The sequence below is a fragment of the Alexandromys fortis genome, unplaced genomic scaffold, assembly GCF_014885135.2.
Source record: "Alexandromys fortis isolate MF-2015 unplaced genomic scaffold, M_Fortis_MF-2015_v1.1 scaffold_63, whole genome shotgun sequence".
Lineage (NCBI taxonomy): Eukaryota > Metazoa > Chordata > Mammalia > Rodentia > Cricetidae > Alexandromys > Alexandromys fortis.
Window position 1 is genome coordinate 7,162,647 of NW_026067953.1, and position 18,675 is coordinate 7,181,321.

General features: G+C 46.8%; 1 protein-coding gene across 2 annotated transcripts in view; it reads right to left on the minus strand.

Annotated features, from left to right (window-relative positions):
- Positions 1–417: 417 nt before the first annotated feature.
- The window catches only part of Fbln5 (fibulin 5), a 70,650-nt gene continuing 52,392 nt past the window's right edge, over positions 418–18,675 (minus strand). The window contains exons 7-11 of one of the 2 annotated variants that reach the window (XM_050151469.1): positions 17,871–17,990; positions 14,491–14,613; positions 13,084–13,210; positions 9,228–9,423; positions 418–1,338 (exon numbers count right to left, since the gene is read on the minus strand). In XM_050151469.1, the coding sequence (XP_050007426.1) occupies positions 1,177–1,338; positions 9,228–9,423; positions 13,084–13,210; positions 14,491–14,613; positions 17,871–17,990 (728 nt within the window). In that variant the 3' untranslated portion in view covers positions 418–1,176. The remainder of the gene's footprint in view (positions 1,339–9,227; positions 9,424–13,083; positions 13,211–14,490; positions 14,614–17,870; positions 17,991–18,675) is intronic. The other variant, XM_050151470.1, reaches the window with a different exon arrangement.

Genomic DNA, 18,675 nt, shown 5'->3' on the forward strand with positions numbered 1-18,675 from the left:
TTAACAAATGCCCAGGCTGCACCCAGGACCAATGGCATCAGTCTCTAGAGATGGGTCCTACCTAATCAATTGTCCTTCTTACACAGGATCAAGAGCCACTCAATGGTTTATAGACACTTGAATAAATTCCGCCTCTGCCTTCTGCCCTCGGAGAATGCCCACAACAGACCACATGAAAGAGCAATTATGAGAAAACTTGGAGATTGATGTTAACTCTCACTTTTTCACTACCCCCCATGTCACGGTCCCCCACCTTTTGCCCCACCTTTGGCCCAGTTATGGAGGAGGTTTCAGTCCCTTAGAGACCTTCCCAAGCCACTGCACAGAATTAAAACCAACTCCAAATACTAAATTATCCATGGTATCAAAATTAACCAAACACAAGGTTTTTTCAAATATTTAATCAGTCTGGATACCTCTGTCTTCCAGCCCAGTTGAGTAACAATTCTTAAAACAGCAAGATTAAGGGGACTTCGTAAAAACCGGGCTAAGATGGAAGGAAGGCTGGGGTTGGGAGACAGAACATAACACATTTCTGAGGCTCTTGGAAGGAATTCTACCACTTTAAAAACTCGAAATGCACCAGAAAAGGTTAAATAGTCATACAAGTTTTAAGGACAATTAAAAACTTCTTTTATGCTGAACATACCAGACCTGGTTATAAAATAGACTCTTTAAAAACCTTTGATCCTGCTGTGGTGTGTTTCATAGCCTTCTCAGCACACGCAAGAAGCAAACTAGCTAAACCCAGCCTTTCCCATGAGCCCATGGAGACTTTTGCAAAGCAGCAATGCAGCAAGAGACGGAGGAAGGAGTAGAAGAGGCGAGAACAAGCCACGCAGTCTTAGAACACAGACTCAAACCCCAGCAAGCCTATTTTCTTTGAAAAATGATGGAAATAAATGGAGGGCCTTGAAGCGTCACGGGCAACCTCACCTCAGGGAGCCAAGAAGAATACTTTTGGATAACTGCATCATGGGAACTAGGGGCAGAGTGTCCTTCAGAGTGACAGTTGGCAAGAGTACAGGTAGGGGTCAGGTTCCTGGGCTGATGCCCCAGGAAGACAGATGTTCAGCAGGAAAGGTGCAATGTCTGTCTTGCTCTCATTCTTACTGGGCTCCTCCTCCTGGCCCTTGGTGCTAGTGAAAGGCAGTGTCAGAGGCCTTAGCCCGAGGCTCAGAATGGGTACTGTGACACATATATCCGCAGTCGGATCACGGAGCTGCCTCTGAAGTTGATGACAGTGTTAACAGTGATCATCTCCAAGTCCAGCTGGATGTCCCGAGGCCCTTTGATGGGGCGTGTCATCACCAGGGTGGCACTGATAGGCCCTGTTTGCTGTGGACAGAACCAGGGGGCACTGGTTAGAAAGGATATGGTGTTAGCAAAAGGGGGGCTGGGGGAACAGCAGTCTGAGCAGGATGCTCAGTCTAGCCTACTTCGGTATCACCATGACCATAGTGCCACCATTTGCTCCAGTGGTGCTGAATTCTCTCCCACCTTTGCCCACTCTTTACTTGAAAGGTCATTTCCTAAGGCAAGCCTTCTCTGGTTCCCTAGTCTACGTCAGACCCCTCACCCCACCCCTGCAAGTCCTTTAACTTTGCACAGGAGAGAAAGGATGTATTACTGTATATAATTGTGTATGCTACTGCCTTGGTCCATGTCTGCTGTCAAGGTCCCTGCTAGACAGTGCAAACATCCCTGTGACATAGCATGGTACCCTTGTTTAGAAAATGTTTTCCAGCTTGGTGGTGGTGGCGCACGCCTTTAATCCCAGCACTTGGGAGGCAGAGACAGGTGAATCTTGTGAGTTCAAGGCCAGCCTGGCCTACGTGAACTAGTTCCAGGAGAGCTAGGGCTGTTACACAGAGAAACCCCGTCTCAAAAAACAACACCAAAACACAAACAAACAAACAAACAAAATGCCTTCCATATCTGTGGCTTCTGCATCCAGAGATTCAAACAATATAGAATTAAAATATTCAGGAAAAATATCCTGCACCTTTACTGAGCATGTGCAGACTTTTCTCTTGTCAGTGTTCCCTAAGTAAGACTGTCTAACAACTATTTGCCCATCAGTAGTATCAGCAATTTCCAAATAAATGACATCAAAATCACCTGAGATACTTAAACAATAACATGATGATCATGATGATGATGATGATGATGACGATGATGATAAATAATTCAGTTTCAGAATTTTCTAATTATTGTTGTAGCTTAAATGAGACTGGTGTACATAGGCTCATATATTTGAATGTTTGGTCCTCAGTTGGTAGAACTGTCTGGAAAGGTTAGGAGGTGTGGCCTTGTTGGAGGAGGTGTGTCACTGGGAGTGGGCTTTGAGAGTGCAAAAGCCATTCCATTCCCAGTTAGCTCTCCGCCTCATATGTGTGGATCAAGATGTGAGCTCTCAACCACTGCTCCAGCATCATGCTTGCCTGCTTGTTGGCATGCTCCCGCCTATGATAGTCATGGACTCTCTCCACAACTGTGAGCCCTAAATTAAACACTTTTTGATAAGTTGTTTTGGTTATGGTGTCTTATCCCAACAATTAAAAAAATAGATAAGAACATTTTTAGGAAAAGTGAAATTTGTTAAAAGCCAACCTCTAGGCACCCTGTAATCTCTTCCAAAGTGACCCTTCTGTGACCCTACCAATGAGATCCTAATAAAGTCATGTGGACTTTTCTCTAGCATGGAACCTTTCTAGGACTTTCAAAGTGGTACACAGAGAGGGTGCTAGCATCAATTGGTACCAAGTGGGGGCATGCTCTCAGTCTCCTTTATATATGTCTACTTAGTCAGTTCTCATAAAATCCTCAAAGGCCTTGGATTAGCAGCATCACTGTCTACAGATATAGTCAGAAATGTGGACTCCCAGGCTCCACCCAAGATCTGTTGAGCCAGAGTCTGTAGCTTACCAGGGTCCCAGGTGATTGGTGGACACATGAACAATTAAAAAGTGCTGACCTAAACTCTTGGGGATTGGGGGATGGCTGCCCCTACTTAAGGACTATCCAAATGGCACGTCTCATTATTCCATTCTATAAGCAAGCAAACTGAGGCTTGCTGGAAATTTCTTGGGGTTATTTAGGGGTAGATCTAGGGACTTTTATTTGGAATTTCTGCCTGAGTACAAACCTCAGCCCCCCTTTTCATTATCCTACCATTTTCAGAAGAGACTATGGGCTTTGAGTCTTCTCCCTAGTGATACCCTAAATAGAAGTGTCCAGGACCAGTGCAACAGACAGATACAGGATGTCAGCAAAGGAACTAGCACAGGGGAGGACATGGATGGACTGGATAATTAGCTTCCCAGAAGCTGCAGTACCCAGAAAAAGAAAGGAACAGCCTACGCGAAATCATGGAACTTGGCCCGGATAAAGTCATACCAGGTATTTACTTTGCCTCCATAAAGGAAGGGCTCCCCATAAAGTTTGGCACCTCCTCTCAGAGTGCCCACTGGTATGACAGAGGTGGAGCTGGCAGACAGGTGTGGGCCAAGCCCTGGATCTTCCTTGTCCATCAGGCCATCAGCAGTTACGACCGTGCAATTCCTTCCTGGCACTGTCTCTCTGTATTCACGTCAGCACCCGCGTAATCGGCACCTCCTTGTGCAGACTTCCTTCTCAGCCCTTCCAAAGCCCCAGGGCTAGGACTTCGGCAGGGACAGCCATGCAGGGAAATGGTCACAGCATCCACATACTCACTTGCTCTGCCAGTTTTCACAGTTTGCTTAAACAAAGGCCAAGGGTGTTGGAAACCTTACCCTGAAGGTGGCTGTGAGGGGGAGCGATCTGCGGAATCTGAATGGGGAGTGGAGCCGAGAGGAGAATCTGCCAGCCCACTCTTCTGAGCAAAGTCTTGAGTGTCTGAAGTAGTGCTAGACCCTCCCATCTAGAAGCGACCTTGTAAGCTACTCAGTCCAGATTCTGGCAGGGCCAGAGCCTGTAAACCCTGAAAAAGGTTTGCCCACAGCACCTGAAAGTCCTCGAGTGCCAGCCAGGACAGAGGACAGCCACCTCCCCCACCAAATTCAGCTTTCTTGGCATTACTGAAACACCTGCCCTAAGAATCCCAGGCATTAGTGGCTTTGGTAAACATTGATTCAAAACAATCAAGGCTGGGGACATATCTCAGAGATAAAACACCTGACTAGTACGTACGAGGCTGTGGGTTTGATCCCTAGGATCTTACACGCCCCAAATGATGACTGTATGAGGCCAGGCATTTGGCCACACCTTTAGCCCATCTCTTATTTAAGCCTGTAAATGGGGTAAGGGCTATGGCCCTCTTGACCCATAAGGTCACAAGACTATTACAATGCTAGAAGACCTGACTCTAAAAGGCTTGTTTTCAATCACTGTCTCTCCATTTCGTACCATGGCATGGCATGTATTTGGCTTTGTTAGTTGGGCCCCCATGTCTACCTCAGAGTGTAGGCTTGGGCAGAAGCTATATCCTGTTTGTTTCTGAGTTCTGTGCCCAGCTCAAAACCTCCATGGTGGTGCCAGGATGCAGGTGAATGACCAAAGAAAGCTGGTAGAATTGACCCACAGCAGGGAGAGCTACAGACACACACCCCTGCTCCCTATCACCATGGATTAATGTAATTTGGCACAGTCTAAACTCTATGAAGCTTCTCTTTCTTCTATCTCTAATTGTGCCTCCAAGCTCCCTAATAAAAGCCAACCCAGGCTTCTGTGCAGGGCTCCCCTCTCGACAGACTGCTCACAGGGTTTGTGAAAGGGCTTTGCCTGTATGCAGCCTTCTGTATGTACTTGTAACACATGTAATGTATGTTTGCATGCACCTGTGAGCAAGTGTGTATATGTTTCCTTGTGGATGGGTGTGTGCATTTGCAATCAGCTGAGGCTGTGCTGCTCCCAAGTGCTTCTAATCAAAACCAAAGAACCTCAGTATAGGAGAACCTGAATGGCCACATGATGCTCTAGATGCCCTCTAGGTAGCAGTCCCAACATTTTCAAGGCCTGGGAGGTGGTTGCAGTGGCAACAGCAGTGTCTCTACAATAAGTATACTTATCGAATGCTTTCTATCGCTATTCGATGCTCTTCTGAGATCCTAACACCAGGGACAGGCAGAAACGTGACACTGAAGGAGACTGCAGGTCGTGGTTTCCATGTAAGTCAGCAGGGTCACTGGTGAAACTGAACGGGACAGTAATGGTAGCCAGGGAATGTTCCTGGAGTCTTACTGGAGTGTGCAGGCTTGAGGCAGCCGGGGAGAGAATGGGCACAGGCTCGACGGTTTCACGCCCTTTCGCCCTGCGCATTTGACAAAAACTCATTCCGTGTTCTAGATGCTGTGCTAAGTGAAAGACTTCAGCTAGTCCTGAAGTAAACATTAGAATCTTCTTTAGCAATGAGGAATTTGAGACAAGAGCATGGGTAACATGCCCAAGATCACAGGGCTGGGAGAAACCAGAGAAGACCAAGAAACAGCATTCAGCCCGGCCACAATAAACACGCGTGAGTGGCCCCTGAGAAGGGTCCTGAGCTCTGGTCAGTCTTATGTTAGGAAGCCCATCTTATCCCACCAGCTGCAGTCTCTGCTCTCAAACCTGTGGCTTCCCCAAGTCTCACCCAAAACCTTTGTGCAGCCTTGGGGACCTTGGCTACCTCCTCCATCCTTCAGCTCCTTTGGTCATTTTAATGGCAGGTCCATGACCCTCTGTCCCTTCTCTGTCTCTTCTGCATAAAAATGATAAGTTTGCAGGTCCTCCTTAGCTTTCTCAGAGAGACACAAGCTACACTGAGATCAGCGCCCAATGTTCCTTAGCTGCTATGGCAGCCTGGGCCCAGAGAAAGCTCTAGAGAATGGGGTCTCTCTCCTGTCCACTCCATCAATAGGACATACGTCTTTCCCCATATCCCTGGGCACCTCTCAGGCTGATCACCAGAGTGACTGTGAGGCCTGGGGGATTTTACCCAGTGGTGTTCAGTGGAGTGACTTGTTGCCTGGACAAGGTTGCCTTTACAGATCTTCTGCCCTGCTAGGGATGGAGGGGAACTGAGGCTAGGGGAATCAATGACAGAGTCTTAAATCCATAAGAGGGAGAGTTACCCCATAACTAAGTCTCCAGATGAAGGAGGACTCTGGTGGCTGGGCTTACCTTAAGAAGACAGTAGTCCACCAAGACTTGGCAGGGGCAAGTTTCTGACAGATACCATGCTTATAAGCTCAAGGAATGATAGGCACACACACACACACACACACACACACACACACACACACATGCTTGGAAGCATGCATACATGCACGTACACACCACTCCACCTTTTTCATCTTTCAGAATGCCCTCCCACTACTCACGCCAACTTCTTTCTAAGTCTTTGATTCTTCTGCTCTGGTCTAAGCCAGCTCTTAAACCTGTTCCACAAGTCGGGTTCCACACATGACCTGATTCTGTTAGGATATCACTGAGAGTGGATAATGTAGTGAGAATACACTAGTCCCTGAGATTGTTAGCCCCAGAGGCGAGGACTGAAAGATTCTGTCAAGGGGTTGGGGAAGGGCATGAAGTACAGGGATACAGCTCTATCATGGGCCCTTGCATGGGTCTCAGATCAAGTGGGTAAAACACCCATTGGCCTATCCTTTTGAGTGTAACTAACTCCCTCTGGTGACTTTAGAGGATCACATACAGCACTCCTGGGTTCAGTGGACCAAACTGTGACTCTATAGACAGGTTCCAATTATGGAAAAGTGTAAGTATTCTAAGGAAAAGGAGGGAGGTTGAAGATGAGAGATTAAGGTCTGAACCCAGGGAAATGGGGGTTCATAAGTCAAATCCCAAGAGTCTCTGTAAGAGCACGGAAGAGGGCCCTCTGCCTTGTGCAGAAGAGGAGGTGAAAAGGAAAATGCATACATGAAGCTGGGGTGCTGTGGCCAATCGGGGTGTGTTGGCTAGTTTTCTGTCAACATGGCGTAAGCAAGAGTCACTGAAGAGGAGGGATCCACAATTAAGAAAATACCTCCGTAATATTAGGCTGTAGGCAAACCTGTAGGGCATTTTCTTAATGGGTGGTTTGTGGGGAAGGGCTAAACCCCATTATGAGTGATGCCATCCCAGGCTGGTGGTCCTGTGCTCTATAAGAAAGAAAGCTAAGTAAACCATTAGGCACAAGCCAGTAAGCAGCCCTCCCTTGTGGCCACTACATCAGCTCCTGCCTTTAGGCTCCTACCCTGTTTTGAGTTCCTGCCATGACTTCCTTCAGTGATGGACTATGATGTGGAAGTGGAAGCCAATTAAACCCTTTCCTCCCCAACTTGGCTTTGGTCCTGGTGTTTCATTGCAGCAATAGAAACCCTAACTGAAACATAAGACAAACAGCAGTCACCAGAATCTAGAAGACACAGAAAATGCTTTTCTCTAGACATGGGACATACAGCCCTGCCATGCTTTGGTGTGGATGCAGAGAAAGAGTTTTAGACTTTGGTTCCCAAACCTATGAAGAATTATATTTCTGTTGTCTTAAGCCACAAGGTTTGTGGTCATTTGCTACAACAGTCACAGAAATATCCTGGGCCCTTCTGACTGCTGTGTGTTTGCGGGTGTGCATGTGTTTGTGTGTATATATGTACTCATGTACATTTGGTGTTATGCATAGGTGTGCACATGCATGTAAAAACCAGAGGTCAATATCAAGTGACCAAGTTTCCTTCTCTTTCTCAATTGATAGCTCCTTTTTTTTTTTTTTTTTGGAGACAACAGAAATATATTTCTTCATAGGTCTCACTATAATCCTGGCTAGCCTGGAACTTGCTATGTAAACCAAACTAGTCTGAACTCACAGAAAACCACCTGCCTCTTTCTCTATGGTATTTGCCACCAAGCCTTATTCTACTTTTTTGAGATAGGGTCTCTCATTGAGTCAGAAGCTCAGCAATTCAGCTAGGCTAGCTGGCAAGTAAATCCCAGGGATCCTCCTGTCTCTGCCTTTCAGCACTGGGATCTCGGGGACACATTGCCCTGGTTTCATCATCTGAAACAGGTCATCTAGAGACAAAGCTCTAGAATCTTCCCCTGGACACGTGCCTCCATGCACGATATAATATGACAAAGATGGCTCTAGGCCAGTGGTCTGTAAGGAGGTAAGTCACTCCAGGGACTGAAGAGATTAGAAGATCGGGCATATATACATGGCATGGTACCAAAGATATATACACTATGTTGCTAAACATATATACACACCATGATATTGAAAGTATATAATTTACTTTAAAAAGTAAACACATTTTAGGATATGTACTATAATATTTTCCATTGGTGTGACTAAGTCACACCAATGTGTTGAATGCCAGGAAAAGATTCTTATTTCATTTTAATTAGTTTAGATTTTACAAGTGCCACTGCCTACTGTGTAGGAAAACCAGTAGAGTCCACACCTGAGAACTAGACTTTTTTTTTTTTCTTTTGCTAGCATGTAAGTACTATGAGTGTAGGGTTTGAGGTATTTTGTTTGTTTGTTTGGTTGGTTTGGGTTTTTTGAGACAGTTTCTCAAAATAGCCTTGACAGTTCTAGAACTTGCTCTGTAGACCAGGCTAGCCTTGAACACATAGAGATCTGCCTTCTTCTGTCTGGAGTGCTGGGATTGAAGGCGTGCACCATCATGCCTGGCTGGGATGTTGTTGTTTTTTAATGTTGTATTCTCAGCTTTTAAATATGCATAGTATGTATATAATATACTTGTCAAGTTGATAAATGAATGCATGTGCAAACAAAGCGTGGAGTCTCTTCCATAGTTTTAAAACTAAGACTGTGTTCATGACCTAACTTCTCATTTCATAGAGGAGGCTCCTGAGACACATGAAGGAAAAGCACCTTTCACAAGACCATACAGAAAGTGGTAGAAGAGAGACTTGGAGCTCTGGACTCCTATCTCTTCTTTTCTTTCCACACTTGCCCCTATGACATGTATTCGTACCATGAAACATGGTTGTAACTAGACCACACAAGGCTGTTATTAAAGATAGAAACCGCTAGGCAGTGAGTAATAGAGGAAGAAGGTGGGGAGTAATAGAATGAAGGCAGTCAGCACTGAGTTCTAGCCTTGACACACACATGTGCACACAACACACAGACACACAAACATCACACATACGACACGATAGCGGCCTTTGCTAAAGATGGCAGACATTGTTAAAGACAGTGATCACTGTTAATGGTGGCAGGCTCAGCTCACACTCCCTCTTACCCGCATGTAGAACTCTCGACCCTCGTTGCCAGATTTGATCTGGAAAATATAATAGGCACCAGGGTAGCGGGTTGTTGCTTGCATCTGGAAGATATCAGCAGGAACAGAGCGTCCTGATACTACATCCATGTCCCGATACAAGATGGTAAAGGGCTGGTCTCTGCAGCCAGTATTCTCAGCAGGACACATACAGCGGCTGGTAGGAGAGAAACCAGGTGAGGGTTTAGGAAATCCACTGTAGGCACCAACTGTGCCTACTCCCCCACTTTAAACCCCTGGAAACAAGGCCTAGCCATTCTCACCATCCAGTGGAGTAACTGGAGAACATCTCTCTCCAGTTCTAAACCAAAGGTTGTCTAGAATGTAGACGAGATATGCCTCCTAGACGGTAGCCTTCCCCAGCTTCAGATATTCTGGCTACTAAAGGATTTAATGGGCCTCTGGTCATCAGAACACTGAGATATTCGCTAGTATACCGCATATGTGTCATGTGTTTAGACATGTGCTGATGGCACACTTCCCAATCAAGGACACTCATTACGAATATTTAAAGTGGAGGCTGGAGAGATGGCTCAACAGTTAAAGGCACTGGTTGCGCTTCCAGAGAACCCAAGTTCTATTTCCAGCACCTTCATGGCATCTCACACTGCCTGTACTCCATTCCCAGGGGGGTCTGATGCTCTCTTCCAGCTTCTTCGGGCACCAGGCACGCATACGGTGGAGAGACACACATGCAGGCAAAATACCCCTCCTACACATTTAAAAATGTTTAAGAATATTTAAAAATCAAAATTATATTAGACTGATGGTTCTCAAGGGTCCTTTGCACTCAGCTCAGCTTATCTGGACTATAATTGAATCTTTTTATTCAATATATAAGAGCTCAGAACTCACTAGGGACTTTGGAAATTCAATATTCAATAAGACCATGATCTCAAACAAGTTATCTTCTACCAGGAAAAATATAAATATTTAAGAACAAATATTTCTAATACAGAGCAGGTAATTTCAAACCCTAGGGATATCATAACATTTGTGGCCAAGGAGCACTCGTTAGAGACGCCTGCTGGTTTACCCATCTCTCTTTCCCATCCTTCCTCCATTCCTGAGACCCCCCTGATGGAGCAGAGTTCACAGCAGAAGACACATGTAAAGAGGCCTCTGGACTCAGGAGGTAGTTTGTGAGTGGACTGACATTTCTTTGCAGGTAGAATGGATGTTAGGGGACAATGACCTAAAGCCAATGATGTTGACTCCTCTGTGCTGGCCACTGGATCGCGTGTCTCCTTCTCTCACCTGGGTCTCTGTGATGGCCTCCTAATGGACTGCCTTTGTCACACTAAGTCAGTGTGTCCCCTGCACACTCTTCTGTGACACTTGAACGGAAACTGAGCACAAGTCTTAGCCTCGATGGGCCTCCAGGAGCCTGTTGGGTCTGCACACCCCAACTCCAACTGAGCTAAAGCGTTGGCAGGCCACTGTTCTTCACACCATCCTATGTGGCAGGAGCTCAACCTCTTGGGTTCCTGGTTGGCTTAAAGGCCACCCTCGCCTTGACTGCCTGTGTACACGCAGTTCCCTCTCCTCTTCCAGCCTCTGTTTAGCTAAGGTCAACACAACTTCCAGCCCTACCCAAAGGTCATTTTCTCAGTGGCCTTTAGACTCCCAGAACAGGTTCAGCCTCCTCTTTCTTTTTCTACAAACTCCTTACTCTGTTTATCATTATGTACACACTCTTATGCCAATTCCTTTAATGTCTTTCTCCTCTTCTAGACTTTTCTAGGTCTCAGGTAGTTCATATATCCAGAACGAGCTCCAACTGGACTAGAGAAGGATTTCTGGTGGTTACATAAAAGCCAGCATTCCTCAGGAACTTGTAGGACAGGCTTTGCATCCTCCCCACAAAAGGGGTCCTTCCTTGTCCTCCATTCACCCACCCCCTGCTCCCCTGCTCCCTCCTGCCTTCTCACAGTGTCGGGCACTTTGTCCTGCTTTAGGCTAGCCCTTGCTATCTCCGTTCTTCTCCCTACTCTGGCTTCCCTAGCCCTGGCGATATCCAATCTGTTTCTCTTTTCTCTCTGCTCTGGACTCTATCAGATGTCTCTGGATATTTTAAAAAAAACAGTCCACCTAATGGAACGGCCATGGCAGCTGTTTTTTTTTACTGTGCTCCTCCCCCCACAACCTTATGCCCCACGAGAGCAAAGCCACACACCTAGCACAGAACAGGGGCACCACTAGCAGTTAACAAGCAAAAGCCTACAAAGATCATCAAAGTATCATTCTGTTAAGGCTGCATCAAAACAGCCAAGCCTCAGTAGTCCTGGTGCCAAAATGATCACATTAAAATGTCACATGTCAGAGAAAATAATTGTTTCCTAAAAGAAATTTGGAAGAGGGAGTGATGGCTCCCAGCTGGATCGCGCACAGCTGGGAGAGGGTCACTGAGCATAGATCTAAAAGATGGGCTAGGCCTGGCCATGAGGAGATGGAAGAAATGCCTCCCATCTGGCAGGAAGTATGTCCACAAAAGCTGGGAGGCTGAGCCCTCTGGGTGTTGGTCAAGGTGAGAGCAAGTCCTGTTCCAGCTGGCAGGAGCACAGGTCACCTGAGCAGGCAAGGAGCTGGAGAGGGGTGGCCATCACGTGGGCCTGGGGCTCAGAAGGAGGAAGTCACCAAGGTTTTTCAGGGCAGAGACTTCACTGGTCATATCAGCTCAAGGCTGCCAGTTGGATGGGATCAGCTTGCAAGTCAGACAAACCCAGAGCGACCCACGTATGGAGAGCAGCCTCGTGCTCTGTTGGGCTACTTGGGGATTTGGAATCAGAAACTGGAAGGTCCCCGTTCTAAAGAATTACTTGGAAGCACAGCTCTTAGCAACAGGTGACAACAGCTCTGAAGGAGCCCCAGGGCTGACTTTGCCATCTTCTTTTGTCCATTTTTTTTTAAATCACAGCAGGAATCACACTGGTAAGCCCAGAATTCTGTTTGAGAGAAGACTGGGATGGGTGTGGCTGACCCAGTCACCTCCTCTGTGAGGGTTTGCATTTGCTGGGGGTCAGGGAGGATAGCTGAGGAAAGGATGGCCGATGTACAAGCATGTGTGCACTATGTGTGAGCTGTGTGCTGTGCCTATATACTCTGCAAGCAGGATGAGGAATCGAGATGGGCCAGCAGGGGGATAAAGGGAAAGAAAAGAAACACAGAGGACTCCAAGGGCTGGGAAACACAACCCAGGGCCATCACCTTGCCGAGCTGTCTTCTCAACATTATTATTTGCCAAGAAATGAGTTAGTAATTGGTCTGTCTTTAGGACTTCAGAAACTTGTTGGGGCAACCTAGTTATCCTTGGGTGTAGAGAACTCCAGAATTCCCCAACAGCTTACCACTCACACACAGAGCAGTCCCTGGACAGGAAATTTCCATTTCTCCTGAGACTCGCCAGTAGGGCATCACAGCCCTCTCCCAGAGTATGCCCCTCTATCTGATCTCCCAGATTACACCCCTGTATCCGAGCCTGCACACACTAAGAGGACCCTCAGGGGAGGCCGGCTTGCCACATTTCAAAGCTCAGCTCTGAAAGATCTCATGTATCTAGACTGTTCACTGGTAGCAGAACAGACTCATGAATTCTGCCTCTCTACTGGTTAGTTTTCTAGATAATCTCCATATAGCTCTGACATGCATGGGGAGCAGTAGAGAAGGTTGTAGGGAGGCACATATCTGCCTGCATCAAGTAGGGAGCAGGCCAGATCTCCTGACTTCTTGGCTCAAGCGACTTCCTTTATAAGATTCTGACAGTCTCCTGAGCCAGGTCCCCACCCCTTCCGCTTCCCAAGGACTAGCCTTGACTTACTTATCACCAATCAGCAGATAGGGCTCCTCACAGCGGATGGGATCGATACACTTGAATCCCCCTTGCAAGTTGTAGCAAGTCTGCAGTGGGGTGCACGTGTGGTTTCTGTGCTCACATTCATTGATATCTGAAATGCAATGTAGAGAAGAAGCTTGGTGTTAGTCCTGGACCAGGTGCTGGGGCTGGGGCGAGGATGAGAGCCACTTGCATCTTCTGCCTAATATAGCAGCCACTGGCCCCACAGTTACTGGGAATCCAAAATGTGGGCAGTGAAAATGGAGATGTGTTTGCTGTTCTGTTGAACGTTCTGCCTCAACCCCCTCCTCCCACTCCAAACCCTGCCCCTTTCAGAAAGTCCACTGAGCAGTGACTCCTCCCCCGGAACTGCCCAAGACTACAGGGTATTTAAGCTCTGGTAACTGGACCTGCCATGTGATTTCTCCTCTTCCCTTCCCTGCTTCACTTCTGGGGGGCCTGAGAGTGCCTGGCTCATTAAACATGGACTTTTAATTCACTTTGATCTGACTTATTGCATCAGCAGAAAAAACTACTACCGGGGATACAAAAATGCTTAGCATTTGCAACAGGAAATAGACACCAGATCTCTATGATTTAATAAAAAGAAAGAACTTACAGTCACTTATCAGTGACTTTTATATTGAGTATATATTAAAAGTATAAACCGTTTGAATCAATTGCTTTAAAGAAAATATAGCATTAAAAGTGACTTCATCTGTTTGTCTTTAGTGTTTTTAATGTGGCTACTAGATGAGGTAAATCAGACGGTTCATTTGTACAGTAACTCACATGACATTTCTAATGCCCAATACTACCACAGATAATGAGGATAAGATTAATAATGGGGTGGTCATTCTGCAAGACCCCCGGTAGCTATAGTGTAGGACTCCCAATCTGGACAAAATTTGACCTTTTCATATTCAAGGTCTAGGCCCTGTGAGTGACCTAGCAGTTGGGAGCCTGAGGTCCTCAGCATTCAATCTCTAGGAAGTCACAGAAGGCCAGCAGGACGAGATGACCTCACGGCAACATGAGAGACCCAACAGCTGATGTGTTAGTGGAGCCTAGCTACAAGAAGCCTTGGTTAGGCTTGAAGCAATCATTCTCCAGGTTGCAGAGACCTATCTGCCTGGAAAGACAGAAACCAGCCCTTAGAAGGTGCCATCTAACTCTATAGGGTTCATCATGAACATGTCATTAACCTATGTCCTGGCCAAAGGACAGGTAACTTGGAAAAAGATGAAGCTAGCCCCTCAGGCATCCCGCCCATAGCTGCCAAGCCCACCACATCCAATTCTGACATCTTTCTAAAGTTACAAGGTCCCGCAGGATGCGACATCCAGATGACCATGTGAGTCAGCCCCTTTTGGCCCCTCTGGACAGTCTTACCCTGGCAGCTTCGGTTGTCATCCAAGAGGACATAGCCTGGGGGGCACGAGCAGAAGTATGAGCCTGGCTGGTTCACGCACTCATGTTGACAGAGGAACTCAGAGAAGCTGCACTCATCCATATCTGAGAGGGACAAGGCAGAGGTTGTGTTTATTTTCCCAGACTCATCTCCGACCCCCACTCTTTCCTAATAGACACAGTGACTTCAGTGCTGTGAGGTACCAGTTTACTTCCTGATCAGATCTGTTGACGGGGCGCTTACTCCTATGAGGACAACTACTGATATTTGGACAGCTCTACTGGGGTGGCCAGAAGCAAGGCAGGCACAAGGTCTCAGATGTTCCCTGGGACAAGAGATACAGCAGCCCCCACACAGCCTGGAACCATCCTGCAGAGGATGACCAGGAGTGGCATTGTCCCAGCGATGCTACCATTAGTCTGCCTAGACCTTGGCAGGAGCAGGCGTTCCAGAAAAGCCAACTCTTCATCGCACAGAGCATTTGGCAAGGCAGGCCCCGTTTGCGCCTCATTCGACAGGCGTGCCAAAGAAAACATGTTTTTCTTGCATTTGTTGTTTCCCGAAAATCGCTTTCGCTGGCTTCCCCATGTGACATGTCCTTGGATTACTCTGTAGCTCACAGACCACTGGTGGCTCAGATCACCCAGAGAGAGTGCTGGCCTGAAAGAGGCTGCTGCTTTGTCTTTGGAGAACCATGTGTCACATGGCCAATGCTTTCTGTATCCAAGAAGGGAACCTCCCCCCATCTTTCTGAGCTGTCTCCCAGCCATGGGTGAAGGGTCAGTGGACTTAGGATAGGATCCTCTACCTGGAGTTAGCACATTCCAGCACAGGCAGTCCTCCACCAGCTTTGCAGACTCTGAGGACGCTGGCCCCAGCCTACCATAACACAATGCCACCATTTGTCTCTGTGGAGTTTGCAGTTCCATTAATCCCTTTACTTGATGTTAGCAGTGATGTCCATCTGTTCCCAAGGACTCCTGTGTGTCAACTCCCATGTTAAATGTTCAACGTGTCTCAGCCTACTTAATCCCCACCTCAATCCTGAGAAGGTGCTGTGAGTATCTAGATATAAATAAATAAATAAATAAGGCTCGCAGGACTTAGCCAACTAGACCAAGTTCAGATAGATAGATAGATAGATAGATAGATAGATAGATAGACAGACAGATAGATGAGGCTCACAGGACTTAGCCAACTGGACCAAGTTCATAGATCAAATGATTACATAGCAAATCATAGATCTGAATGTGGGATCTCAGAACAACTCCAGCAAACATCCCATTCAGATTTTCAGATCTGGGAGCACCAATGTGGGAGAAATACCTTAGCATAGTTCCAGAGTAGAGCAGGAGGGAAAATCTACCCCACCTTCTACTGGGCAAAGGAGGGTCACCAACCTACTATGCTCCAGTTTGTATTAGCATCTGTAATTCCAGAAATCCCAGAAAGTGTTTTTTTCTCTTTTTGTGGTTTCCCACACATACACACACATACACAAAGGGCTGTGTCTCCGCTCTCCACTGAGAAAGAAGCCAGATGCTGGGCAGGAAGTGAGCCGTAGGCCATTTCATTCTCCCTTGTTAAACCCCTCTCACTTCTAGGGTCAGCATGGTTTAGCAAGTCCCCAGAGGACAAAGGGACAAGGCTTGGGAGCGTTCAGTGTGGCAAAGAGGGGCTACTCTAGCTTTGAGGGCCAAGTGAAGAGAACAGTTTCCCAGTACCTAGGAAAAATGCAGAAAACAAATCCCTTAGGCCACTTCTAGCTGACTACAAAGCCTGCTGGAGCCAGAGCTCCCATTAAGTTAGTAGAGGTGGTATCCAGTGGCCATGTAGGAAATGTGAGTCATTTCAAGTCAAGTGAGAAAATCCTGCCAACCTAGAAAGGAGTAGAGCTTGCTGTGAAGCCCAAGGTCCCTAATAGTAAGAGAAGATTCATTATGTGATCACACCATTGAGGAACACCAGTTTGTCTATTTCCTATGACCACTCCATGAAGACAGTTATCCATCCATGAGGACACTGTGCTTGGGCAGCATCCTGGCCATGGACAGCAGGACCTAACCAAGGCTTTGAACTGAGCCCCATCCGGCTCCAGAGTCCTTATCTCAATGCCCTGACAGTGGTCTGTGGGATTGCCAGTAATTCTGGAAAAGGTACTAATCAATCCCATAATGCAAAGCTTCCCACGCTTCTCAGTTCTTTGGTCCAGATTCCCTAAGGAATGCCATGAGGGGAACAGAAATCTAGGAAGAAAGGGGCCTTTCTTGCCTCTGGGTGGGCTGGTATTTAATCAGGCTGAGGCTCTGTAACTGCTTGATGTGGCTCTGAGGGCCCTGGCCCTGGAGAGAGGTGGCCATTTGTTTCTGAGAACTCTGTCCCTAGAACATTCCAGTCCCGAGGAAAGCTGGTAAACAAGTCTCATTCGCAGCCTTGATAGGTCCCTGTTACTGAGAATCTTTCCATTCTGCTGGGTAATTTTCACACCTAAATCACCACCTACTTTTATTTTGAAGATAACAGGAAACACTATTAATGTGGACAGAGCTAATTCACAACTGCAGGGGAGGTTTAAAACTGGTGGATGCTTTGACTTTAGCAGAACATTTACAAAGAACAGAAAGAGAAAGAACAAGAGAGACAGACAGAAACAGAGACATACAAGTAAGCCCATACTCTGTGTTGTATTAGATGCCACAGACTAAATACAAATAAAACGTAGATTTTAGTTTCAAAACGTTGTTACTTTCATAATAGTTTTTTAACTATCCAGGAATTTGACTTTCTGGAGGGAGAAACAGGAGGTCAATAAAATAACTACAACTATTTGCTGACCAATCCTTGTTTACTGTATGCTCGCTCTGTGCCAGGCCTGGAGCTGGGCTGTGGTTATTTGATGGCATTCCCACAGTACACAGAGTATAGGCCCTTGTGTGTATGATTTATTTCCTCAAAGTCCTCCTAACCTAGTGGCCAAAGCGATTATGGCTAGCTCACTGTCCTCTATCCATATCATCTATACCATTTTCAGGCCTAGGGTCTGTGCCGCGAAAAGACAGACAACTCTCTGACCAACAGGCGAAATTGGGTGAGTCCTCCCTCTCACCAGCTCCATCTCCGATCCAGACAGAATCTCTGCTGACTTTGCATTAAAGGTCAGATGATCAGGAAGGTAGGCCTGAACTCCATCCCTCAGGAAGTGACTCATCTCTGTTCTCTGTGTGGTTGTGTTCCCAGGATACTGGAAAATGTCTCCAACTAGGCACACAACCAGGAAATGAGAGGAAACACCTGCAACAAATCCCTTGACCCAGCCCCAGCTCTCTGAGCAGGTGGACAGCGTCAAAGCCAAGCCCATTACCACTGCAATGAATGCCATCTTCCTCAAGTTCATATCCCGGGTCACAGCGGCAGATGAAAGAGCCATAGGTGTTAACACAGGTTTGAACGCAGGGATTCTCAGTTTCACACTCATTCACATCTGTACAAAACCAAAGCACATCACTATTAGTGTGTCAGAAAAAAAACACAAACAAAGAAACATGAATTGGCAGCAAAATTTATTATCACCAAGAAAGAGCCCAGATTCCCAAGTACCAAGGATTCCCCAGGCCAGGATCTATCAGATCATAATTTAATTCTCTGTGGGACTGTTCTGTCAATTTACAGGCTCCTTCTGAGCCTTCAGGCACATTTGTAAGGGATTATTTAGCTTCTGGTCATGCCTGTGAGGGATGATGCTGAATAAATTAACTGAAGTGGGTGGCTCCATTCCCTGGATTGGATCCTGGGCGGAATAAATGGGGACCGTGAGTATGAGCTAGTTTCATCACTCTCTGCTTCTTAACTGTTAGTGTCATGTGACCAGCTGCTTTTGTGACTTCCTCATCAGGATGGACTGTAACCTTGAACTGGGGGGGGGGGGACAAAATGAGTCCTTCAAGTGTATCAGGGTGCTTTGTCATAACCACAGGAAAAGTAACTAAGACAGTCGCCAACATGTCACCTGAAGAGTGACAGCCTCCAGGCACATGGCCCTTCAGAAGAGGCAAGCCACACAGGAGATCAATGTAACATCTACGGATGTGCGTACTTGCACCTCCCAGGAAGGCTTCTCTCAGCACCACCCACAGAATTTCCATGCAGAACCTACTCTTTCCCATCTC